At 37.4% G+C, this 27,937-nt stretch overlaps 1 protein-coding gene across 1 annotated transcript in view; it reads right to left on the minus strand.

Annotated features, from left to right (window-relative positions):
* Window positions 1–27,937, minus strand: part of PRDM5 (PR/SET domain 5) — a 186,024-nt gene that overhangs the window by 55,736 nt on the left and 102,351 nt on the right. Inside the window, 3 exon segments of the mRNA XM_070504691.1 lie at window positions 14,037–14,130; window positions 17,122–17,282; window positions 20,559–20,652. Coding sequence (XP_070360792.1) covers window positions 14,037–14,130; window positions 17,122–17,282; window positions 20,559–20,652 — 349 coding nt within the window.

Consider the following 27,937-nt stretch of genomic DNA (forward strand, 5'->3'; position numbering starts at 1 on the left):
TATAATTGTGCAAGCACCACCCAATCACTTTTCCAGTTTCACCATACCAATCCCCTCAGCTTATGGAGCATCTAATAAATTAGAAGTATACCGCAGAGAGAAGTGAAACACTACACCGACAAATGGGAGTAGCTCAAGTTCATTCCTGGCACTTTTCTGTGAATTGAAATAGGTTTTTTTTTTTCCTGCAGCAAAAAGAGCCCTGAAACCCCACTGATCTCACTGAAGCCCACAGTGTTACTCTTGGAGAGCTCTTATTAATCAAATCCTGCGAAATCTTACTTGATCTAAACAAGTTAAACGCGAGGACAGTACCTCTGAAAGACAGACAGCAAAAATCTGAACTTGACATTTACTCCTTGAATATTTCAGAGATACTCTCTCTTTTAAAAGTTGAAAAAGTTTACTATTCTAAGGAAGTGGGCAATAAAATGTAAAAATCAAAGGGTGACTCAAGGAGAGGTCCTTCTCAAAATACTTTTTGAATCAAAACAAATTCAGTCTTTTTGTTTAAGCAAGGTTCTATGGAGCTACAAAAAAAGTAAAAGATGTATCCTTTTCCTTAAAAATCTCAGTTACAGTATCCCTCCCTCATTTCTGAGGAGATGCCAAATAAAATGTGGTGAGGTTCACTGGGATGCAGAAAAACGGGGAAGCCATGTGCTCACTAACTTTCTAGTCTGAAATAATAAAGATCCAGACCTATTTATGGATTGAGGGCAAAACAAACAGTGAATTTTACTGAGGCAAACAAAACAGAATATGAGATACAGAATAAAAAAGGACAAGAGTTAAAGAATAATTTTAAAATAACGAGCTAGGAAGAGAACATAAAATATTCTCTACTCAGGATGCCCTTGCTTCGGCCAACCAGGTGTATAAATGCCGCCATTATATGTGACTTGTCTCAAGGGAGCAAGACACCTACGAGAGGTCCTTGATGTGAGTGCTGACAGAAGCAAAGGGGATTGTGTCACAAATGGAGAAACATCTGAACAATCCAGACACTGGCAAAGTTTAATGGTTCTGAGCAAGAAAGAAAACCTCCTACGTGAGTTTTCTGCACTGCTATGTTAAAGGACACCCTAAAGTGAGATGGGTAAGCTAAGTAAGGTAAAGTAATTACATGCTGACTGTGTGTTGTTGTTAGGGAGTCAGACTTTGGTGGGAAAATCATTACTCTTTTCCCCCAGCAGTTTCCTGGTTTCAGGAATTCCTACCTGGAGTTTTATTTAACCCAGCATTTACGAGCATTGTTCATGAACAGTGGTGGTGGAGTGAGGAAGCAGCTACACCTCAGGTGCCTGAACACAGAGGGGTTTTCCTGTAAATAGTGCCAGCAAGGAAGAATCAAGCGTATATACCTTTGATCAGCAAGAAACCTAGAAAATAATTCTCTTTACCCCAAAACTAGAGTAGCTAGAAAATCTTCACCAGGCCTGGAGCACAATCCAGAGCTGCAGAAAAACACAGAAGTTGTTCTTGGAGGGAAATGAGAGTAAGGGTAGAAGAAAGCACACATCAGAGAAATCAGATCTCCTTTAGCTTTCCTAAACAAAAGGAAAATGTTGGTGTTCCAAGGTTAACAGAGGCAGCTATTAATAATATTATCCAATAATTCACCAATACATAAAGCTGTTGAAATACACTTAATGAAAACTGTTGCCTAGGCCACTTCCATTTTTGAGGATTGCAGTATACCAAAAAAATTGGAAAAACAAGGCACTGGCCCTGTAGCTGAGTGGTTAAAGTTCCATGTGCTCTGCTTCAGTGGCCCAAAATCACAGGTTCAGATACCGGGTGTGGACCTACATCACTCACCAGCCATGCTGTGGTGGCACCCCACAAACAAAATAGAGGAAGATTGGCAAAGATGTTAGCTCAGGGCTACTCTTCCTCAAGCAAAAAAAAGAGGAAGATTGGCAACAAATGCCAGTGAAGGGCAAATCTTCCTCAGCAAAAAAAAGAAAGAAAGAAAGAAATGATGAAAAGAAATTTACCTAAATGACAGTAAATTTTAAACGACCCATTTATTAGTGTCTCTGTGATTATATTATTAATTCATTTGGTGATTATTCATAACACTATATTCCAAAACAAATGTTACTCCCTCACTGTTACCCTCTGTGCCTCATATCCCAGCCTATGACTAACCTTAATGTAAGAACTGTAATTTCTGCATTGAAAACTAGGGCCCTTGATATTTTTGAAAAAAGAAAAAAGTAGATAATTATACTACCAATGAAAATCAAAATGAATGTTTCTCTCTCTTAAGTTGCTATATATGCTCATCACTACCCCAAAATCAACAGGGAGGAGCTGACTACAGCAAAAAAAATAAATAAATAAAAGAGGACGAAATAGTACGTTCCACCAATGTGGCTGGTGATCAGAAATCATTTGAATTGTCAAAATAACACTTAGCAAACAAGAATTATACAGTTCAAGACTTTACCTACGAATAAACTTCTTAGGGAAAACCTAAAGCTCTTCAGTGTGATGCTCAGGAAATCACTTATTTCTATGCAAATTCTGCACTCACCTACTCTGCTAACTCTTACATTATCTGTAGGCAAAAGACCATTTGATTTGACCCAATTAGTAATTAACTACTTAGCAAATAAATATGGCAAAATAAATTCCGTCTCAACATATAAAGGTTATCAAATTCTTAAAAAAATGTGAAAAACTGCTTTAAATTTTCACTTGTTTATAATTACTTTGCTGTCTATTTTTATTAATAATGTCATTATCGTCATACAGCTATTTCTAATTATTTATAGCTACTATTTTTATAACTTTGAACAAATATTCTAAAAACAATGAATAAATTCATTTAGAAAAAGTACTGGAGAAGGAAGAAAAACAGTGGATAGATCTGAGTATAACCAAGTTATAATATACCAACCGTTTATTTCTAAGCTGATCACAGGTATTTACCAAAAAATTAAATATTTCCTAAGACAGTGATTTATTACTACATTCAAGTAACAGTGTGCAAGCAAGCCTAGAACAGAAGGGCCAACACAGCCGGTATCTATTAACACAGAAAGTTGGTTGGAACTGTAGGCAAGTAATTAACCTTCTGGCCCAGAGCTTTAAAACCCCAAAAGCAGTTCCTAGAATTTCTTTCATAATTTATGAACAACTGATGGAATTCATGTCACAGTCCGTGGATTCTCTTGCGGAATTAACCCCAGCTCTCACTGACCCTAACAAGCCATAAACCAACTGGAGAATGTGCTCTACCATTTCAGCTGACCCACAGAGTGCCATCTCTGTCATGCTAGCCTAGGAAATGGATGATAAATTACAGAGCTGCCTGCCAGGCACAGACCTAAGCATTCACCTTCATTGATGCTGACAGCAACACACAGTACATGCACCCTCATTCACCCCAAACCAGCCCTGTTTGACTGCAAACCCTCATCTATGTTCTATAGATGATCTATACTCTGCTGCTAAAGGTTATAAAAAGATGATAATGATGACACTGGGAATGGAGGGTCAAGCTGTATATTAAGGCAGTATGAATACCTGTGATTAAATACCGACTGCAATAAGAAAAACAAAACACACGGCAACATCGGCAGCAAGGCTCACGTGATCGCACGCTTACCCTGTGCTAACACCATGCAAAGTACTTTACACACACCTTCGTTTCTTCCTCGAAACAACACGAGAAGTTGGGACTATTATTACATAGCCTGTTTTGCAGGTGAGGAAACCAAGCTTTGAAGAAGTTAAGCAACTTACTAAAGCTCATGCAGGGAGGAAATAAATAAAATGGAGTCTGAAAGCCTGAAATCCGACGCTAGGATCCATACTCTGGATATGAAGCAGGTATTAAATAATAAGATATTATAGATAGGCGATTTTGTGGTGGGAAGTTTCTCCATATCTGGAGTTCAGTTCTCAGTTAGACCGTAAGTAACAAACTACAAACTCTCAAGCTTCCAAGTCGAGATTATTGTCCTCAACTGGTTGATGTATCAACATGGCAACATCATCCAACATTACGGAAGGAATGTATGGGATTCTATGGTGAGTTCAAGAGTAACAGTAAGTGTTAGGAGGGATGTTAAAGAATAAGAAGCAAAAATACCAGCAATGTGATATACTGGAAAAAGTTTAAGCTTAGTTTAGTTCTAGATGAACCACATAGGAGTTGTGTACCTTGGCAAATCACTCTATTTTACTGGGCATTAGTTTAACTAAGAGGCTTGAACTAGATAATTTCTAAAATTCCTTTCTAAAAGTCAAGAATATTACTTTTTAACAATCTTTAAAAGCAGCTGTCTTCTGCATACTTGCCCTGCATGCCCTTCACCTAATCATCTAATTATGAAGAATAAGTGGACTTGAGAAGGTGGATACGAGGGTTATGAAACCTAACATTTTCAAAGTTCATGGAAAAAATGAAGTTTTGTCAAACTTCTCCCCAGCAGTACAGATGGTGGTAACGGGAGTAGAGAAGGGAGAGGAGTAGACAGAGGAGAAAGATGGTGAGCAAGAACACAACCAGCTGGTTATTTAAGGTAGCAAAGGATAAAATAAATCAAAATGTGAAGGAACTGGAGAGATTCAAAAAAGAATTTTTTAAACACTGTTAAAAAAAAAGTTACAACACAGACATAAATACTAAGATTTCTCCGCGAAATAAGATACAGGTAGTAATCCAATAGCTAAGTTATCACTGTCTTATAAAATGACCATTAGTCATGAGCCAATAAAATAAGACCTGTTCTGAGAAAAGTAATACGAAGGAAACTGCCTTTAATGCTACACAAACAATACTGTCACTATACTAGATAGGAAATGATGAAAGACACCAATTGGCATACTGGAAGGAAGAAACATAAACTGGAGTTATATTTCCTCTTCATAAAACTTAGTGTCATCTGATGTTATAAAAAAGAGAACTGACTTCACAAAGTATTGATGGACAGTTTGAATACCATAAGAGCCAAATGAAATTGACTCTTTCAACATAATGGGAAAACAATGAAGAGACTATTAACCCCATAAAAATCTCATCACATTGCACTCTAACGTAGATGCACCTCACTAAAAGGCCCAACCATCAACTAATTACCATTTCCTATAAATAAGAAAAGTAATCTCTCCAACTATGATGTTCTGGAAAACAAAAATTTATGGAGATAGGAAACAGATCAGTGATTGTGAGGGGTTGAGGGTCAGGGTATGAACAGGCAGAGCACAAAGGAATTTGAGAGCAGTGAAAATACTTTGTATGATACCATAATGATGGATATATGTCATTACACATTTGTTCAGACTCAGAGAATGTACAACATCAAGAGTGAACTGCAATGAAACAGTGGAGTTTGGGTGACTATAATGTGCTAATGTGGGTTCACCAACTGTAACAAACATACCACTCTGGACGAAGACATTGATAATGGGGGAGGCTATGCATGAGTGTGGGGAGGGGTATTTGAGGAAATCTCTGTACCCTCCCCTCAATTTTTCTGTGAATCTAAAAATAAAGTCAATTTAAGAAAAACAGAATCGGGTGAAACTAAATTTAATCACCATTTTCTCTGTATGCTATTGCCCACTATAAAGACGACGCAGGAGTAAAAGAACCAGTAAATGCTAAAAACCAAATAAAATAAAACAAAATAAAACAAAAACAAAGGACCTTTCATTTGGCTCTAAAGCATAAAACTTTCATACTAGTGAAATAATACAAGCCTTTTAAAATTCTATTGCTCATCTTTTATCCTGGGTAACTTACAGAATTTTTGCAATTCTTGTAGTAGTTATAATAGCTGTGTAGCTGTGTACCAAAAAAGAAGAGATAAGACAATAATAAAAAAGAATGTGAAGTCAAAAGTTTTGGGTCTTACTACCTTGACTGGATAGGTCATTTCCTTCTCTGAATCTCAGCTTCCTCATATAGAAAATGAGAACGGTCTTGGAAAGCTATCACACTGGCTGCAAAAGGGTTAACTTAGTATCTGAGAGAGCGTCCCTCCTTCAATAAACTTGACTAAAAACCTGAGCCTGATTTGCCCTACCTGCCAGCTTGAAGTCTAGTTGTGGAACACATAAACAAAGTAAATATAGCGTCATAACTGAGAAGAAATAGTTATATATAATAAACAACGGCAGGCCCCCAACCTCCACTAGATGAGAGGCTACAGAGGGCAAGAGAGCATAATGTACGACATAACGGTTTGTAATTATTTCAGTTCCTATAGACTCGACCGCGTCAAACAAAATGGATGTGGCATTTGTTGAAACTGTTTCCTCTACCTTTTTTCTAATGAGGATTTTAACAACTAGGCAACTCCAAGCGAAAAGCAATCCTAGTCAATCTGAGTGCTGGTGGCCAAATATTGATCTTTATTCCTTCATTTGAGCAGTATAATTTTACAGGCATTGGTAAGCTAGATCTTGAAACATGCTGTTACCTATGTTTGGTTATGCAGTCTGCTATGCCACCAATTGTGTGATGAGCAAGGAGGTGAAGGAAGGAAAGCAAAGCAAAAGGTCTAACTTTACATTGTGGATGGGCCCAGCTGATAAATTGTGGACTTCAGAAATTTGATTCTTTGATGCTAGCATTTCTCAAAGTGAATTCCACAGATTTTTTTTGTAGGTATTATATGAAAAAGTGATTTTATTGTCAATGCAATTTGGATTCCAATCCAGGACTTCTCACTATGAAGCCAGCGTACTTTTTATAATCCCACAGCTACTGCAAAGTATTTGTAGGTTCTTTTATTCATTCAAGAAGCATTTGCTGGGTTTTTTCTCTATGCCCGGCAGTGATCTGAATAGAAAACAAGTAAGCTATCAGGTATGGCACAGCTCTAAGGGAAGAGAACCTACAAACCACTGAAGAAGTGCAAGCGCTCGGACGGGTGCTGTGTTGAGAGAAGAACAAGGCAGAGCATGGTGGCCTCCCGTGGTCGGGGTAGGGGACAGTCAGGTAACAAGCATGGAGAAAATCAATTTAACTGGCGGCCAGAGGAAAGTGAAAGAAGCCCAGTAAACCAGCCTGGGGTTGGCAGTTGATGAGTCTCCTGAGACAGGCAAGGGCCAGGCATTCTGCACAAGGGGAGGGGAAAACACTGAAAGGTTTGTAAGGAGGATAATAACACGACTGGGTGATCCTCCTCAATTCTTTACACCTTCTTTTATAAAGAATACATATACTTTCCAACATATGTCAAAGAAAACTACTGAAAAATCCATGAGAATAGCAAATTTCATGGAATTCCTTTTTCAAGAAGACTAAGCATAAAGCAATGACACTCAGCTTCTTCAGAAGAATCTGCATTTTCTCTGAGCAGTATAACTGTAAGAAAATAAAACAAGACAATGAAAAGTCTGTATAGATTTAAAGAATGTAAGTCTTTCGGTTGAAGAACTAGGCTCTGAGGGGCACATGCACGAGACGCAGCTACGACGCTGGACGTTCAGGAAACAGTTTCCAGCCGCACTTAGGGGGCATCTGTGTCCACTCAGTTGTTCTCAGTGGAAGAAAACACTCCCACTTTTAACATGAAAATTTTCAAACATGAAGAAAAACTGGAAAAATATTACAATGAAATTATATACCCTAACTTGAGTTTAATGTTACCATATTTGCTTTCTCATTCTCTTTTCTCTCTTTCCCAACACATATTTTTATCTGCACTTCTTCTTCTAGGCTCTATGAGAATAAGACGCAGAGACATGTTACCCCTAAATAATTTAGCATGAATCTTCTAATAATAACATTTACCTGCATAGTCACAATATGAGGTTAATACACTTTAAATATTTTATTATACAAGCAAGTTATTATAGAAAAATTAGAAAACACAGAAAATCATGAAGAAAATTAAAACTATCCATAGTTACAATACAAAGAAATAGCCAAGTTAATAATTTAATATTTAACCATTAAGATCTTAATATATAAATGTTTTATCCCTACAAAAATATACCACTTTGTTTTTGTAACTTATCTTTCTGATTTCTTTCCATGTTAATTAATATAAATTTCAATGTTGTTTTTATGGTCTACATAATATTCCAACTCATAGATATACCACAATTTAAGCAACATCCTCAATGTTGGATATGCAGGCTCTATTTCCAATTTATTGATATTATAAACAGGTTTTCAAGGAACAGGACAATATTTCTTTTTAATAAATTTTATTGCCTATAATCTCTTTTTGGACTTAGAAATCAAGCATACTTTCAGTTTATGCCTAATAAAGAAGGTAGTAATAACTTAAAAAGTCAAGGACAAATTTTGATGTGACAAGGCAAACTAAATTTGTGAAAGGTTATTTGGAGGTCATTGTGATTTAATTTCAAGATGAAATTAGTGAGAAATACATAGTTCAGAATTTGAAATACCACCAAAAATGATTTTTCCAACTGAGTTCTCCTTTAAACATTTATTAGAAAGTAAAGCTTAATCAGGAACGTAGCCATCTAAAATGCATTTTCCAAAGGTTTACATTAAGAAAACCCATGATTATCATTATGCCGGACACCAGGGTATCAAAATAGCTCCTCATCAATAGTCAATCGAGACTGTGTTTATAAACTAAGTTATCAAACTTTCAGCATAGTCAACATTTTAGGATCTTGATAAAGTTGGAAGAAAGAAAAAGAAAAGATATTGAACATAAAATTCTAAAAATGGTATCCTGTAAGAAAGAAAACCTAAGGAGAAAATGATAATATAAGAAATTATATCATTCAATAAAGCCTTGACACCCAAGGTTAATGAGTACAGTTCATTTAACTTTGGAAATGTAGTCTTAAGTGGCAATATTAGAGAAGAATTTCAGAGATTATACTTCTGACTATTAACTGACCATCTACTATGACCCAGGACTAAGTATTTTACAGACATGAATTTATTCTTCACAAAGGGCCTATGAAGTAAAATGGGGCTGAGAGAGGTTAAGCAATTTTCTCAAAAGTGCACAGCGAGTAAGTGGTGGGGCCAGAATCTGACCTTGAGGCAGTTGTCTCCAAGGCCCCTGTCCTTTCCATTATGTAAGGCTGAGTCCCCCGGCAGAGGAAGGTAGAGTAGGAAACACACTGACACAAGCTTCTACTATGCAGAGCAACTCTCTACGTGGGAAAAGTTATTTAATTCATTATAACTCAGACTTCTCTAAACTTCAACTACATGATTTCAAAGATCAGTAAAGATCTTACTGACAGGATAACCTTTCAGCAAGGTTCCATCTTTTGGTATCTGCAGGCAAATTTTAGAGATAAGTCCTGCAGTATACCCACAAATATGCCTAAATTTGGAAAACCTTAAATGTTTTTCTATTTACAATCATAAACATAACACTATCAGCCCGACAACGAACGTACCCATGAAAGCACAGCACTGGCAAACATCCTACGCATCAAGTGCCTTTTTAAAATCCAGAGTCCAGCAAAGGCAATGAAGATAGACACGAACATGTCTCAGTAGCAGCAGCAGCAGCAGCGGAAGCTAGAGAATTTACTATCGAGAAGTCAGAGTAACAGCTGGAAGCAACAGTGGTCTGAGCAATCAGGAGAGCGATGGTCCCAGTTAAACAGGGCAGCCTCTATCAGCTGGGTCCTTATTCACGTGGGACATTCTTCTCTGCCCCTTCTACCTCACCTGGCTCCAAAACACACATATGCACATGTGTGCACAAGCGCACACACACACACACACTTCTATTTTCCTAGACACTCATCATTGACTAGACTAGGCTAGGGGGTCCACTTAGAGCATTATTTCCCAAAATATGATGTGTGCACTCCTCGGGATCCCCAAGACTCTGTCATAAGGTCTGCAAGGTCAAAACTACTTTCAGAATAATACTGTCAGGCTACTGACCTTTTTCACCATGTTGATTTTGCCCTACTGGTACAAAAGGAATGGTGGGTAAAACTGCTGGGCCTCGCTATAGATCAAGACAGTGGCATTAGATTGTACCAGCAGTCACTGTATTCTTCCCAGGCACACACTCACAGCAGAAATATATGCCAGGTTCACCTAAAAGTCTTTGATGAAGTAAAAATTATTAATTTTATTAAATTCTCACTCTTGAGTGCCATCTTTTTAATCACCTTTGTGATAAAATGGGAAGTAAGTACTTGTAATGCATTCTGATGTATGAGAGTTGTCTCAGTGAGAAGCACTTGTGTGACTGAGTTGCAAGCTAAACTGGCAGCTTTTTTCATGGAATACCATTTCTACTTGAAACAAAATAAGTGACAAATTATGGTCATTTAGACTTGGTATTTTGTGAACATTTGTTTTTCGAAAATAGAAGTGAGTGTGTCATTTCCAAAAAAAAAAAAAGAAGAAGAAATAAAGAAATGATAGTATTTCTTACCAAATTTAGAATTTTGAAAACTTCTATCTGCTACCACGTGCTTGAAGGTTTCCAAATACTTAGACTTGCCTGATAAGATCAGTGATGACATCAACAGAGGAGGAAGACCTGTGGTCACTCAGGGAGCCAACACTGCCCAAAAGATCTGTGCATCGTGGTGCAGAATCGTGCATGGGTACAAGACCACTCTCAAAGTTCAGGACACACCAGTGGATTTTAACATGACAAAATAGAAAAAGTTCATTGAGATGATTTTAGGTTCCCCATGACAGTGCTTTAAAAAAAAAAAAAAAGACTACCACCTTGTGAGTTTCAGTATAGTAACACATAATATCTAGAATTGTTTGACAAAAGCTATTAAGAAACTCTCTTCTTCTAACTATATATCTATCTGCATGAGGCCAGGTTTTCTTCAAATTCTGAAACCAAAAGAACATACTGAAGGAGGATGAATGAGGAAACAGATAGGAGAATCCAGCTGTTTCCTCTTGAACCAGAGCTTAAAAAGGGATTTTCAGAAATGTGAAACAAAGTCTCCCTTCTCACTAAATTATTTCTATTCAGGAAACGTAGTTATTGTATGTAAAAATAAGTTGTTTATGTTAATATGTAATGGGCTTATTATTTTTTAACAAATATTTTTTAATGTTCTCAGCTTTACTTTTTAATATAGTAAACAGCTACAGATATAACACATATTAAAAAAAGCTTCCCAGGGTCCTCAATTATTTTTAAGATGATATGGAGTGTTGAGGCCAAAACGTGAGCACAATAATCCAGAGGGCCCTGTTCCAGAATCTACATCAGCTGTCTGTCCTGACCGTCCCCACTCCATCTTCACTCACGGTCTTCCCACTTCACTGTGCACGCTCTAACAGTTCTGCAGAATAGGTCTCAACCCCTTACCTATGTCATGCGATAGCACCAACAAAAACTGCTAAATCTAATGTGAGAAAGGGCCGAATAAAATCACACAATTTAAGAAGGAAAAATGATAAAGAGAGAGAAAAAAACGAATTTATAGAACTCAAAAATAATGACAGTTCTACTGTCAAAGTAGCAAAATAACTACATAACCCATCTCATCACTGAGCCAGGCTCTAGCTTGGGAGGGCAAACGGATATATATGATTTCTGGGACAGGACAAAGCAGATAAAGGAGAAGCAAAGCATCATTTGACCCTGTGGGAAAAGAAACCCATTCTAGGACCATGGGGAAGCCCAGAGAGCAGCAACCAGCCAGGTCTCTGTAGTCACCACCACTGCTTGGCACCTACCAGTTCAAATACAAACCCAGCCATGCTGCCAGGCAGTGTCACCAAGGACATAGGCTTGACATCAAAATAACCCAAAGAAGAACTGTGAAATGTGAAAATGAAATAAGTCTGAATTTAAACAAAGAAATCTAGTTATAAGTAAATAACAACCATAAAGAAACAATTATACAATTATTTGTATGGACATATGCAAACACATATACCACCTTTATATTTTTATTTTATTTATTTAAATGTATGTGTTGGCTGACTGTACCTCGGCATTGTTGTCTGAATTTCGATGGCCAGTTCTCTTGATCAGAAACCACATTCAAAAGGCTAGAATCTGTACAACATTTGGCACAGATTCATGCATACGATAAATAACCAAATCATACACAAAATGACTAGAAGTTTAGAATATTTTTTAAATGATATATAATACAGAACATAATACATGACAACAACAGAAAACCACTACACGTATTTAATATTTTTATCATAGAGACTTCTTGGAACTCAAAAAAATAATCTTATCATTACAACTTTGTAGAGAATAACAATTAAATTTTAGGGGCAATTACTAGTTTAAGTACTTTATTCTCCTCCACTGCCCATCCTTCCTTCAAGTAAAATAAAATGTAGGCAGCACACAGGATTCTCAAGGATGGAATTATTTTGAATAATCAAGTGTTCCACTTGATTGAATTCATCTTTTCTGTGCTAGAATACATTTTAATGCATTCTGAACAATATAATCCTTGTCTTTTAAAAACACACTATACCGAGCATAATTCAATTACATCATGATGTCTAGGGCACCACTATAAACTTATTACCATGACATGCAGAAATAATACTCTTTTGCCATTTCCTACCTGCCCTCTTTCCATACACAAATTCTATGCACAGACATACAGACAGGAAATCTGCTCTGCAAATTGTAAGTTCTGTTTCCAGGGTGGCACAAAGACATTTTCCAAGAATTACGATCCAGACCGGAAGGCTGACTTCACCCTTGTCCTCACCCTGCGCCACCACAACCCCACAGAGGAGCGTGGTGCCCGGTGAAGTCAAAGCCCATGCTGTTAGGTCGCAGGGCTGGCCCAGACTTCAGAACTCTCTCCTCCCCCTTCATCACTGACCTGCTTCTCTGTGCCGTCAGGACATGGTGCTCACAGCGTCTGGCACTATTTGAAGTCCACCTGCCCTCAACATGGCTCTCTGCTGCCCTTTTCCGTTTGCTTCTCTCTACTTTCCTTTTTGTTGTTCTCTGCTTCTCTTACACATATTGGACTTTATCCTGACAACCTCACTCTCTCTAGATACTTCTAAGCAAGAAGATCTCCTCTCTTTCTTCAGGGCACTCATTATTCCAGAGCCATCATGTACAACGGTTGATCTGTTCTTTGCTATATGTTCCATTTAGAAGTATTTAAGAGGCTATTCTAAGATAACAAATACTGTTAGCACTATGCCTTTTAACTTTAGCCAGAAATTTTCTAATATAAGAAAGTATGCTCCACTGCTGTCCTTCCCTCTACTTATAATAACCATGGTATTGATTCTTCAGTCTGCTTAAACTAAAGATTCTTCATCCACAAAAGAGTTAGTGTGCTAGACACTGCCCTAGGTGCTGGGGATACAACGGTAAAGACTCAAATACTTTGGGTCTTGAATAGGAAGCCTCAGCAATATAATCCAGTTACACAGTTGACCATACACAGGCCAGCTACCGAAAACCATTTAAGATTCATGTAAAATCAGCCGGCTATGAAAATTAGGAGTATTCTTTCAAGTCTTTTCAAGTGCTTCTCTACGTGATAGATAAAATCTAGGCAAGGTTCTTTCAAGAATATTTAGCTGTTCATTCACTCTCCACAAGGGCACAGCCCTCTTTCATGGGAGAAATGACACAGGAAGTCATAGGAAATGGAGGGAACCCTGTAGGAAGCAGTCCACAGTGTAACACATATTATGGGCATATCACTCTCGCATCCAATAAAATCCTATAGTGTTCAAGCAACATTCCAAAGACATTCTAAATTTTAAAAGGCCACATTTGATGTGAGTCACAGGTGGGATTTTTAAGAGGAGGCCCTTAGCCTTTTATAAAAAGTGAAACTGCTATTCCCTATTGCCTCCATTAGAATCATGTACAGAGTAAACCACAGTTATAGCACAACTAAACATTAATCAAATTATTTCCACTTTACAAATTTAATCTAGTTTTGGAAAGTATACTTATTCAAGATTTTTCTGGAGTAAGGAACTGGATGTTATAAAACTTTGAGAGAAAACAGTCAAGACTAATTCCTAACCTGGGAGATATTTTGTAACATTACGATATTCTCGGTCTTGGAAGAACTTGATTTCTCTAGGTCGTTTATATCCCCAATTACAATCTACATACCTGTGTGGCTACGGATATGAACTCTCAGGGTCCCACTGCTGGCAAATTTCTGGCCACAATATGGGCAGATTTTCTCCTTTTCTCCTGTATGTGTCTAAATGGAATGGAATAAAACGGGTTCAGGATAAATATAAAGAATTAGGTGAAAATGATTAAGTGCCTCTGACCATGGTAAATCCTTTTTTCCCAGGATTATGTTTCATTAAAATGATTTAATATCACAACGAGATCTTAAACCATTTATCATGGGTATTCCCACTGGTTCAAAAAAACCTTAAAATCATGCATTAGTGTTAATTTGAAAATAATTGTATGGTTTACTTTTTAAGCCTTTATGGAGCCCCCATGTAAAAATGATTAAGTTATCCAAAACCAGCATATGCTAGCAAAACCACATAATCAAAATGAGGCTACAACTGCCCTTTACTGCTGCCAAGAAATATTTCCTTAGAAGCATTTTTCACATTCTTTGCGTGTACTTAACTCTTGAGAACAGAATTAGGCTAAATAAGGTGATCTGTTACTTGCATTATCCTTGTCTGATTGGACTGATTTTGCTGCACAGCAAAAGGAAATATATTTGATTTGACCTTTAAAATCAGCAGGTGTTAATTGAGGCCTCCATTTGAAAGGGCATTCCTGCCCTCAACATACCTTTAATCTGGGCATAAAACTGCCACATAAGGAAGGGTGAATGAGTATCATCAAAAGCGAGTTTTGACAAAATGTTAAAGAAAACAGTGATCTCCAAAAAGAGGACACAGCTGGAGTGTTTTAAAAACCTGTCTCATAATCTCATCAGGAGACCAGTTATTGCATCAACATCGAAAGCGGTCACTCCAATCAATGAGGGTCAGAGTCACCTTTCAAGCTCCTTTGTTTTTCAAACTTACGATAAGGGAAAAAGAAGGGAGAAGCAGGCAATTACTTCAGGTATCTGCACATTCTCTATGAAACTGCTTTTAGAATTTTTTTTATTTCAATGATAATCTAAAAATTGATAAAAGCATACAGTATGTCATCTGGGTTACCATCACAAAACAGAGCTCCAAGGGCCTGTGTTTACCTTTGTTTTTATGTAAATTACTGGCAAGTATTATTATTTGAATTGTCATGGGCTAATGGAAAAAAAATAGGAAAGGTTTTTTAAAAATTATCCATTCCTAGAAGGGAAAGACACACTGACTGGAATAAAGAAAAAAAGGGTAGGGCAATTACTTTCTCACCTGACAACCTGAAAGAACCACCAACTCAGCAAATGTTCTCCTCACCCAGGTTAAATTGTTAACGTGACTATAATCGGTGTCACAGCCTTATTGGGATTGAATTTGTAAATGTTCATATTTGAATTACAATCTGTATTTGGATATTACTACTGTATTTGTAATTTTTAAAAGAGCTAGAAACTAAATATCTTAGTCAACACAGTTAGATTTTTTCCCTTGGAAAGGATTTATATTATATCCAAGTTTGAGAAATATAGCCTAATCAATTGCCGCTCTACCCAGTGACCCTCCCTGTAACAGACATCTCCTTGATTCCACATTTGGCAGCCACTTAACTTTCCATTTTCACTGCAAGTTCTTATACAAAACAGTTCCACATTCTTTACACCTCAGTAAGAGCCGTTACTCCCGTGGTCCACATTATGGCACAATTTAAAGGAAATGGCATAACATTTTAACATATAACAGACCTATATTCTTCTCATTCCCTGACAGAAAGGGCAAAATATGGCAATTCTTTCTCGATTCATGTAAGGTTGTTTAGAAATTGTATATCCATTATTACAGCACTGGATTACTCCAAACAGGCAACTACCCATTTATTTGTAATATCTTTATAAAATCCACAGGATTTCTTTTGCTGCTACATAAGCATTTCACTACTTACTGACATGGCCTAAGTTACTTGTCAGTGGCACAAGTTTCAAACTAAAGGACATTAAGGCTATATGAACTGAAAAGAATTTAAAAATTCCCTTGGCTTAATTCAAGAACATATCTTATTATTAGGTACAGAATTTGGTTAGCTGGCTTTAAAAGATATTGAAGGTATAATACTAAAATGTCTTAAATATGGATAACAAAGCATGGAAACATCACTATAAGAACAATATTGGATAAATATAAGAGATGAAAACAACGCACGGCAAAATATACTCTGTGACAATCTGTTCTTGATTTGAAAACTCACTATACTTTTCCATCATTGACTAAAACACAACAAATATTTATTAAATACATGCAAAAAAGTCATTCAAAATTCAGTTTTAAAACAGCTAAATAAGGATAGGTAGCAAAATAAAAGTCACAGTGAAGCAGGAGTCACTTCCCCGCATTCACTGAGCAGCGCACACTAAGCAGCAGAAAATGACCACACTGCACAGTCATTTCTAATGTCAACCTTAAAACCTTGACCTCCGTTTCTTACCATATGAGTTTTGCTATTTAAAAATATACTTAAAATGGATTTACTCAACAAATAAAAATAACCTGTTGATTTGTTTGACGTCATTAGCATAACACAAAAAAGATAACCTGCAAATCACCCTCAGTAAGAATATTTTATTTGAGTTGAGCGAACACTTATGAAGCCCCTGATCTGCACAGGAACGTCCCCGGCCCTGGAGAGGCAGGATGAAGACGGACCACTCCAATCCTGCAAGAGCGCAGTCTAAGACCTTGTCAATAAACACCTGAATGAGCTTTGAGAAATAAAATTATTAAGGCATATTCATATGTGTTTTAAAAAGAAAACCTATGTTAATCCAAAAATGTATAAAAATTGATAAGCTCCCACTCCTCAAGTACACTGTATGGCCCACCTATCAGCTTAGCGAGGGCTGTGCAGAGTCCACGTCTAACTCCAGGTTCCCTTTCATATGAAAAATATGTTTCTTCTGAAAAAATGAAGAAAACAGACATTCTCTGAAGAGCTGATATAAATCATGCATTCCTTATTCGTCACCTTGAGTAAATAAATGTAAATAATTTAACGTAAAGTTGATTATCACATGATAATCAACATATATGCCCACACTGCATATGGAATCTATTCAAACTCGCGGGAGGGTTCCACTTACTTTCTTATGACTTCTAAGCACGGAAGGTGTAACAAACGCCTTATTGCAGAGCTCACATCTGTATTTCTTGTGTCTTTCATGGACCACCTGGACATGAACATTCAATGTATCCTTCCTTTTAAAGGTAGCATCACAGTGATGACACTTGAAAGTTCTCTCACCTTAGAGATGAAAAAGTCAAATAAGAGAAATGTAAGTTGCACTAGCAGGGTCCTCTTAACTCCCTCATGTACGCCAGATTTAGCATTGTTTTCTCCAAAAAGTTAGTTTTATAACTCAGCCAATTTATCATAACCAAAAAAGGTAATTTTTCCCAAGAAATTTCATCTTCATATTTGCTAACTCACTGTATGACCAGGAGGAAGTCCTTTAACCTTACATTCTCAGTCTCTTTAACTAGAAAATGTGGGGATTGAATTAGCTAGATTTTCTAAAGGTCCTGTGAACTTTAGCAGTATGTGTTTCTACGGCAGTGGCTGGAGTTTGAGCTAAGTGCACTCTTGTAGTGACAGAGCCTCTGTCAAGCAAAGTGAGTTGCCTTTGGGACTCCTCCTGAACCCCCCTCAATTCCACCATTAGCCCCCCTGCCTTCGGTGGACAGGGCAGAGGCAGAACTGGATGACAGGCAGCAAGATGGGGAGGAAGCCCCAGGGGGCAGACAGAATGAGTGTGAGCTGGCCCTCCCATCCCGGGACCGCGGAGAGGTAAAACCGCCCCCCCTTCCTTCCTCAGCACCAGCTCAGGACCTTGGACTGGAGGCTCCCTAATGCAGACCCTGGTCTGCTCTGAAACACCTCCCAGGCTCTCAGGCAGTACAGGCGCTGCCTCTCAGAGAGGCAGTTGGATTGGGGCGGGCGGCCCTGAGGGCAGCTACCCTTTCTACCCTGGAGCTCCTGGGTACCTGTGAAGGTCTTCGCCTTCTTCTCAGATACCACCTAGGCCTGCAGGGAAGGCAACTCTAGGAATGATGCTTAGGGAGCTTATGGCACTTGTTAAACTTGCATACAACGCTATCTTTGTAGCTCTTCTTAACACGCACACTTTGTATGTTGCCTTTGTGCATTTTTGTTGCAGGGTGTTACTGCTGTCATCTAGTCTGTCTTTATATATCTTTTTAGATTTATTTAAACATTTTATTTGTAGGAAATGTATAACCAGTGAGAGTAAAAGGAAATATCAACTGACACAAGGTTGTAAATGTTAATGATACCAAATCTACCAAGGCACTGAAGGAAATTAAAACAAAAAACAATCCTCCAACCTTGCTCCTATCGAAGCATTTCCATTAAACTATCAAGTGAATCAAAACACTGGTTCCTGCGCAAACACTTCACCCAGCTATAGCAAGGGAGGCCTTACCTTTCTTCTTTCATATTTTAATTTCAGATTTCTTTGCTTCAAGTTTATCAGAATTTTTGATATCTGATATGAGATTTTATCTGATTTTATCAGATTTCTTTGCCTTAAATTTATCAGGATTTTCTCCTTTCTTAAAACAAAGAAGCTAGCTAGCAACCTGCCTTTTAGTTTTGAGTGTATTAGGAAATAGCAATAATTTCCAAAGTAATTATGCCAACTTATTCTTCATATTTTGAGCCAGAGTGCTAATGTAAGATTCCGAAACAGCCTTCGTGTTTTGAAGTTAAACGGGTTTTAACTTTCATATTGTGTAAGACAAGATCTGGAATTTTGTCCTCTCTCTTTCAGCCATTTCTAATTTCCCCATCCTTTTAGCTTACTAGTCTTAACTGATGTTTACCTTTACCTTGAGTAACTCACTCAATGACAAAGTTGACTTTCCCAGCCAAACATCTTGATGCAGCTACATAAAGCCTCTGATTAATGTGCTCATCAACATTATAGTAAATACAGAAGGTACAAGCACAGCCTACACTCAGTCACGTCAAGCTTATATCTCAAGTTCGTGAGAACCAACAAGCTGACATCAAAAGTATTAGATTCTTTCTATTAAAAGTTTCTTGCTGTTACTACAAATAAAATTTCATCTTTCCAGAGAAAAATTTCCAGAGCATCCGACCAAGTTTAACCATCTAAGTCTTGAAAGTATGAATGAGGTTCACTTGTCTAAATCTCTATTCTAAAACCTGCTCGTCTCATAACAGTTATTTTTCTTAATCGAATGGTAGTGAAATGGGATGGAAATCCCTGCTGCCACATGACAAATTTCACTTCTTAAATACATAGTTGTTCTATATAAGGAAAATGGAAAGTGGTGCTAACCACCTCCTCAGAGCCGTCAGGTGGGTGGAGAAAGCCATGAGATCATTATCACTGTCTTTTCCACAGCAGAGGAAGCATTTCATCATAGTCACTACCACTCAGTATTTATAAAAACTTTAATATCTTTATTAGCTTGAATTTTAGATACTTCTACTTGACCAGAGAAAATTTCTTCCAAGATACTATCTTATCTGTACAATCACTTGTCAAGTTTGATTGATTGTTTTGCTTTCCACAGAAATATTAAAAATTTAATCAGCAGTAGGAACTTAGTGTGTAGAGGATCTTCTATGATTAAACGACTCCAATGAAAATCAAGAAACATAAATATGACATAGGTCTGATCTGTGTCATACCATTTGTTCTTTAATTTAGATACAGTGGTATAGTCCATCTCTGGCTACTTCAACACCTGAACAGAGAACCCACTTTAAAACTTCACTTAGCAGTAACATTGTCTTCTCTTCAATAAAGTGGGGTCCTTTGGTGATACAGCAATAAATTCTATGGTATTCTACAAATAGCTCTAAGTGTAACTGATCGACAGACATTCATGGTGTGCGTGTGTATAACTTAATCCAAAAGGAAAAAAATGCCCCTGCCAGAAGAAGTAAGAATCAGAGGCAATGGTAAGTAGGCAGGTAAAGCCCCTTACTCTCCGAGACCTGGCAGCTAACCCTCAGCGCAGTAGAACCTGGAGGATGTCACTGTTTATCTGACACAGTTTATCCTATTTAATCTGAGACAGTTTATCCACTGTCTCAGTTCCTTTCAAATTAAGAGGTGAAATTAGATGTCTGATCCTTTCCAACTTTAAAAGTCTGTGAGCTAATAAAGTCATGCCAGATATCTGCATGTTTCAGAGAGTCAGGCATGTTTCCTTAATCATTACATTTAAAGGGGAACAAAAATGTTTGTTTCAGAACAAATTTCAAAGATAACTTACTAAACATAAAATAATTTTGTATACAAACTAAATAACGGGAAGAAATGATATAAAATGAAATGTCTCATAAAAAAATTAATCTTACTGTGGGAAAATAAAGCAAGGATAAAGGAAGAAGAGATGAAGGGCAGAATTATCAGTCCTCTTCACGTGTGAAAGCAGAATACACAACTACTAGGTCTGCTTCTGTGATGCTACACTCTCAAAGCGCATACTCCTCTTATTCTCGACTCCCTGTCCTGTGACTTACTGTTATGTATGAGCAGGTGTCTCTGCAGAGAAAACGGGGTCCGGAACAGAGCCTTACACTCCTCACACTGGAATGGTCTCTCTTCAGAGTGGGTCTGCAGAGGAAAGGAACTGGGTGTCAGGAGGATCTAGAAGCAAGTAGCCATTACCATAACTGGAGCTTGGACTCATGACGTCAGATGAAAGAAGGGAAGGTAGACAATATCTTGTTTCCTCCAGTGACATTCTTTCACCATAAAATCATAAACACAAATATGCTCTGTTCACAGGAGAAAAACAACTGTACTTTTATATTCTCACAGTAATTATAAATATGATAAACAGAAAAGGAAATTGTTCCTATAATCTCACAATGCTAATGTGAATACACACTGAGATTTCTCAGGCTCGACTTTGCAGAGTAAAATGATGTGTAATTTCTCTAAAGACAAGCTCCTTTCTCACTGGTCAGTCTTTCACTAGGCTGGGAGAACATTTTCAACACAGACAAAAGACACTGGTAAGAGGGAGACTCTTTCCACGTTTTCCCACAACTTCACTGAGTAACTTCAAATAATTTTCAGTCCTAGGTGCTTTTCCCCTAAATTAAAGAACATTTACTCATATTATAACTAACACTAGGTAACATTCATTAAATATTTATTTGGTGTCAAATGCTATGCTAAACACTTTATATGAATTATTTCACTTAATTCTAAGAGTAATATTGTCCCCATTTTATAGATGAGAAAACTAAGGCTCAGAAAGTTTCAATAACTTGCTAGAAGTCAAACAACATAAATGCAGCAAGTACTATCGAACACATGACAAACAAAGATAGATTGATCAACAAAAAACAACGGAAAACCCCTTGCTACATTTAAAACAAATGGACGAAAAACATTAAGCTTATTCCCTTCACCTGTTTTCCATTATACGTCAGTATTAACCCATTTGGCACTAATCAGTGAGTAAAATCCTATTCTACTATGGATGGCAAGACAACAATGCTCACAACCACTAAAATACCAAAAATTGAACTGTGTTCTCTTATTACAATACAACAAATTATATAATAGATGAGTTTCTATGAAACATGTGGTATAAAAATAAAGGGAATAGTTTAAAGGAAAATCACTTTATTCACAGCGTACTGATTTACACATTTTCTTAGTCTAATGGACATTCTAATACTCAAGATACAAGCATTGCCTGTTAACATAACGTTGCTGAGAAAGGGACTCTTGTGCCTGCTTTCGGTTGCGAAAAAGAAAGAGAATGGATGGGGGAACAAATGTGTAAAAATCAGGATAAACTACAGATATTCAAATAAGCTATCTAGCCTCAGATATAAAAATAATAGCAAGGAATAAATGATCAAAAAATAGAAAAACGAGTGGATTTCTTTCATTACCTAAAATATATGAACATTTAGTACAGGAAAATATGGCATTTCAATTTGGTAGGAGAACAGTGGGATGGTCAGTAAATGATTTCGAGGCAGCTGCATAGACATTCAGGAAAAAATTAGGTTGAGGCTATTCCTCACTCCTTACAATAAGATAAATCCCATTTCAATTCAGGTGTTTTTTCAAGCACGAAGAATAAAACTCTAAATATACTAGAGGAAAATATGAGTGAGTTTTCAAATAATTTTTGAGTAAGGAAAGGCTTTCTAAGCATGGCAGTAACCCAGAAATTCAGATGAGAGAAAGAATTAAATTAAAAACTGCAGGGCAAAAATGTTTGGTGACAAATAAAGAAAATATTTGCAACATAAAACAAGAGTTTAATATTGCTAATAAAAAGAGTTTGAGTACATCAATAAGAAAAGAAAATGGGCAAAAGGACCCTCCTCTAAGTAGCTCTCTTAAAATTTCATTATTTATTTTGTGCCAAGTCTATGCTATGCACTTGAAGCCGCCAAGTGTCAGTTCAATTTTAGATGCTGGGGATAGAGCAATGGAAAAAAATTAAAAAAGGACAAAGTCCCTCCATCACAGAGCTCTACTAGCAGGGAGAGAAGGACAATTCACAAGTGGTAAAATACAAGACACATGCTATGGAGAAAAATAAAGCAGGGAAAGAGAATAGCAACTTTTACAAAGAACGCGGTAGCAATTTTAAACAAGTCAAGGACATTCTACCAGAGAAGGTGACATTTGAGAGAAGACGTGATGGAAGTGAGGCAACAAGGGTGGGTCTCTTTCTGGGTGGTCTAGGCAGGAAACACCATGGTGACCAGCGCGGCTGGAGCCGAGTGGAAGAGGCAGAGAAGTGGCGAGATGAGGTCACTGAAATGGGAGAACTCTGGGGAGAGAAGCAAATCATGCAGGGCCTGTAGGCCACTGCACGAATTTTGTCATTTACTGGGAGAGATGTAAAATCTCTAATGGGTTTGAGCAGATGAGCGGCATGATTCACCCGACATTTAAGAGGATGCTAGAGTGGCAGCGCAGAGAAGAGTATGTAGCGGGACAAGGGAAAGCAGAAAAACCAGAGAAGCAATAGCAACCAGCCAAGGAAGACATGACTGAGGCCTATACCAGGGCAGTCGTCACAGATGTGGAGAAGGAGCAGGCTTCCGGATACAGCACTGGAGGGAGCAGGCCTGCAGAGGGACGCGGATGCAGCATGCAAAGAGAAAGGAGGAAGCAAGCAAGCCTCCAAGGTTGTAACCTGAGCAATGGTGGGATGGATTAGCCATCAACTAATACACAAAAGAGCAGGTAGGAAACAAGTTTGGATGAAAGATAAGCGGTTCGATTTTTGGATGAGTTTAAATGACTATTAAAAGGTGCAAGTAGCCAGGTGAGTATTTTGAGTCTGGATTATAGGATATAAAATTTGCAGATGTGAGATCATATGTGGCATTGATATTTAAAGCCATGAAGACAATGAAAGAATAAAAAATCAACAACAAAATACTATCTGTGGTCTATCAGATTGGCAAAGGCGAAGAAAACAGATATTGTTCAGTGTTAACTAAAGGGTAAGAACAGGCAATCTCATATCCTGTCATCGGAAATGTCACTTTTCTGAGTGGCAGTGTGGCTCTATGTACCAAAACAATAAATGTGCATACCTGTTGACTAACCCATTCCCTTTACAGAAACATATCTGACAAATTCTTACACAAACAAAAATTTATTTTAAAGAGGAAAACTCCTAAATGCACATTAATAGACAGAAAGCTGGTTAACTAAATTAAAGTGTATGTTACATATTTATCTTCCTTGATATGAAAAATCCTCCATAACATATTTTGAGTGTCAAAAGCAGAATGTAAAACGTTATATATAGAATATCATTAATGCCACATACATATACCCACATAGAATGGGGTCTAGGAAGATGTTCTACAAAACGGTGAGAAGGGTTTTCATAATAAAGTGGAGAATGGTATTTGACAGAATTTTTGCTGTCATTTTTTTTTGAGGAAGATTAGCCCTGAGCTAACATCTGCCGCCAATCCTCCTCTTTTTGCTGAGGAAGACTGGCCCTCAGCTAACATCCGTGCCCATCTTCCTCTACTTTATATGTGGGACTCCTGCCACAGCATGGCTTGACAAGCAGTGAATAGGTCCGCACCCGGGATCCGAACCGGCGAACCCCAGGCCACCGAAGCAGAACATGCAAACTTAATCACTGCCCCACCAGACTGGCCCCTTGCTCTCTTTTATATACCTTCCTTTGATGTTTGAATTTTCTACACTGAGTAGACAATATTATTATACAAAGAAAGAACCTCTGTCATTTGTAGAGCATCCAGGTTGGAACATAGGGTTGCTTTAGTCTTCCAAAAATATTATATCCCACCCTAACCTATGCTTTCTCTTTTTCCAAATCTAGGACAAAACAACTTGTGGATACAGCTTAGTAGCTTGACTATGAAAGAACTTGGGAGAACTTAACACCTTACACATATGTCAACCAAACCAAAGCCACCACATCTAGACACAGGCCTGAAGTCCACAGCATTATTTCTAGCATCAAGCTGTTAGCGCTGAGCCAGGTGGATAAATACTGAGCTGTGACGGCAGGACTTGTGAAACTCTCAGCAGAGAACCCACGCACTGAACCCAGAGAAAGAGTCTGAGACGCCAGCTCGGTTAAGTCAGGTGGGAGTAAAACGCTTGCGTGTTGTGGATAGAGGACTTCTGTTTCCCAGATATATTTTATAAGTGCCAGATAAAATTAAGCTTTTTTAAAGGTGACTTAGCCTTCAATTTATCATCTCTAAAAGGTGCCAAATATTTCACTGACTTATTAACTGCATTATCCTCGAGCTGTAGAATACACCCCAGTTAAATGCCAAGTCCCTGATGACACCAACATCTGCCGACATAACAAATGAACTAGTCCTACGAAATGTATCTTTTTATGCACCAAATCTTTTTATGCACTAAGTCTGATTACTGTTGCAGATGTAGAAAATAGGTAAGAAAATTTGTTACACTATTTATAACACTTAATGAAATGCTTCAAAAATACTTCAGAAGGCTTTTAGCATAATTTTTATACAATAATTACCAAATTAGCACATTTCTAGGTACATAAACCAAATGTTAATTTCATGAGAGCCGAATAAAATTTTCACCAGGGCCATTCACAATTAAAAATGATAACCTTGACTATCAGTAATATATATTGCTTCATAGTAACAGTATTACTGGAAAGAGTATTTCTTCTTGGGGTCATGTGCAAAGCAAGAAAACCATCCTAAAATTCAAGGGTCATAACTAGAGATAAAATAAATTTGGAGAAAATATTCCAGAGATAGATGTGGTGAAACTATTCTTTTTTTAAAAAAAGAGTTTTATTATTAAAGTCTCAAGTCTGCATAACATAAGCATATTTCTGTCCCATTGGGTCATATAATAAACCTAAAGCTGCATAAAGTGTGTGTCATCTGGCTGTTTACAAGGCCTGTGGATCACTATCAGCTTAACAACTGGCTTCCTTAAAAGGCCTTCTCAGAAAAATGAGTGGAAACTGGAGAGATATCAAAGAAATCAGCTCAGTACAGGAAAAGGTAGCTCATTCCACACAGAGAAGTTGAGATTTTAGAATTTCGGTGATGTTCTTGCAGAACAATAGCCTTGCAGAGGCAAGCCCAGCCTTTCCATTGCTTGAAAGCCACACCTCCATTAGCGCAAAGCCATAACCCCATCGAGCCAATGACTGAAGTAAGTATACCCTGATCAGGGCGAAGGGAATTTGCTAAGAGAAGGAATAATCATGGACATTCAGAAGTCTTCCTTCAAAGGAAGCAATTAGCTTCCCACTCAGAGGGAGCTTTCCCCTCTACCACACTGCTAAAAGATGGCCTCTCATATTTCTAATCAAGGATGCTTCTAACAAACACTGCTTCGAACACATGACCTTTAAGGCCAGCTGACTGACCATTAATTTAAAAGTTCTGCCTCTATGATGGCCCTTGCTCTGTAGGGCAATGAAGCGCTATGAATACATGGAAACAGCAACCACATCCCTTCACAAACTGTCCAGATAACAGACACTTGTAGCTTCACTCACAAAGGCACAGCTTTCAGATGCAACACAGGAACCATAAAGCAGAATGTTCTGCATAAAAGTAGGCGTCCTAACTTTTATTACTCATGTGTAACAACTCATAGCAACTATACTAGCTCCTGTAGTGGATAACTTGTTTGCTAGGCAAAATGGCTAAACAAATTGGAAATTTTGTATTGACCTTTAGCACCTAATTAAGTTTTAGAAACAGAAATCACTCCTTCAAAATTTCACTATACATTGTCATAATCACAAGGAAAGATAATACTACCTTCCAAGGAAATCTAAATGTTAAAAGAGCAAAAGTGACCCCAAAATTAAAAAAGTGTAATAAAAACACATAGGTCACATAATCAAAAAACCAAAAGAATAATTAATTTATTTAAAACAACCACCTTTGGTCATGCTGCATGATGAAGATCAGTCTGACTCTCAATGGTTTTTTTCTACTTTCCTTGCATATGCTCATTTTTCAGTTTCCAGACTGGCCATTAATGAATAATGATGGCAGAAAAAGTTGATTTTCTTTTTCCACATGACTCTTGGAGATTGTTTCAGACATTTCCACAGAACCATATGAAACACACACTAGGATCATAACACAGTGAGAAGCACATTTGTCTAAGACAGAAGGATTCAGCATGCTTTCCACTTTTGAAATTATAGGCATCATTGTTTCTATCCTTCCCAAGACATCACTATTACTTTCATATGATTTATGGCTGAAATTATGAGAGATGGTGCAAAGATCCTGTGCCAAATTCCCATATGGCATACAACATAAGCCAAACTGTGAAAAACTTGTAAATGTGGGTAGATCAGTTTCATCAAAGAAAGGAGCAAGAGGGTTCCAGAGACTGAGCAGGAAAGTAACCAGATAATTTTTATAGTCATATATTTCCACAGCAGCAGTAACAAATGTGGTCCTGCCCCTGAACCTATAATGCTTCAGTTAAACACAAGGGCAGTCAGCAAGAAATTAGGAAGAGACGATGTGGCACGCTATCAATCAACCCTGTTTATCCTCTGGTAAATGTGCCCTTTTTTTTCTTCTTTGACTGAAGCTGAAATTGATATCATAACTTTTTAAATGATCTCAAAAGAAATAAAATGATGTCTTTGAAAAGTCCCAATAAATACTGAAATAAATATAACTCCAACGGAATATTGAAAGTGAAAAAATAAGTAACAAGTTATTTTAAAAGATATTATATATGTGTTACTTAATAGGATGCTAATATATATCAACTGAAAATTTCTAAGTAAATATTTATCACATCACAAATACATTTTAACACATTTCTAAGATGATGAATATCTTTGGGGAAATTTTCTGAATTTCATTCAAACATTATTTATTATCTATACTAAGTAGACAAGATCAAACTCACATATTCTGAAACAAAAACTCGAGTAAAGGTAAAGTGTAGGAAATGAAAACAAAATCAACAGGAAGCTAAGAGACTCTAACTTGAAAGGAGTCCTGTTGGACAGGAGGGAGGGGAAGTTACAGAGGTCGTGCTGAGCAAAGGCAGAAGTCCAGATGTTTTAGGAACAGCTAATGCAGAGGACAGTAGGATAAAAAGCTGGAAAATCAAGTGGAGGTCATGGTGTAGACAAGTCTGAATGAAGGGTAAGGTGTATATACTATAACTTACAAGGCATTGAATAATCTATTCATAATACTAGAGTACAAGAGTGATAGATCGGAGTTGTGTGTTGGGGAGATCTATCTGATAGATTGATGGATTGTAGCAGGAAGTGATAAGTAACAAGAAGGCTAATTAGATGGATATTGAAGTGATGAAGATGAGCAACAGCCAGGAAGTTGGAACAGTAAAGGAGTGGATGATTGTGAAGGTGATG

This window comes from Equus asinus, chromosome 3 (genome assembly GCF_041296235.1).
Source record: "Equus asinus isolate D_3611 breed Donkey chromosome 3, EquAss-T2T_v2, whole genome shotgun sequence".
Taxonomy (NCBI): domain Eukaryota; kingdom Metazoa; phylum Chordata; class Mammalia; order Perissodactyla; family Equidae; genus Equus; species Equus asinus.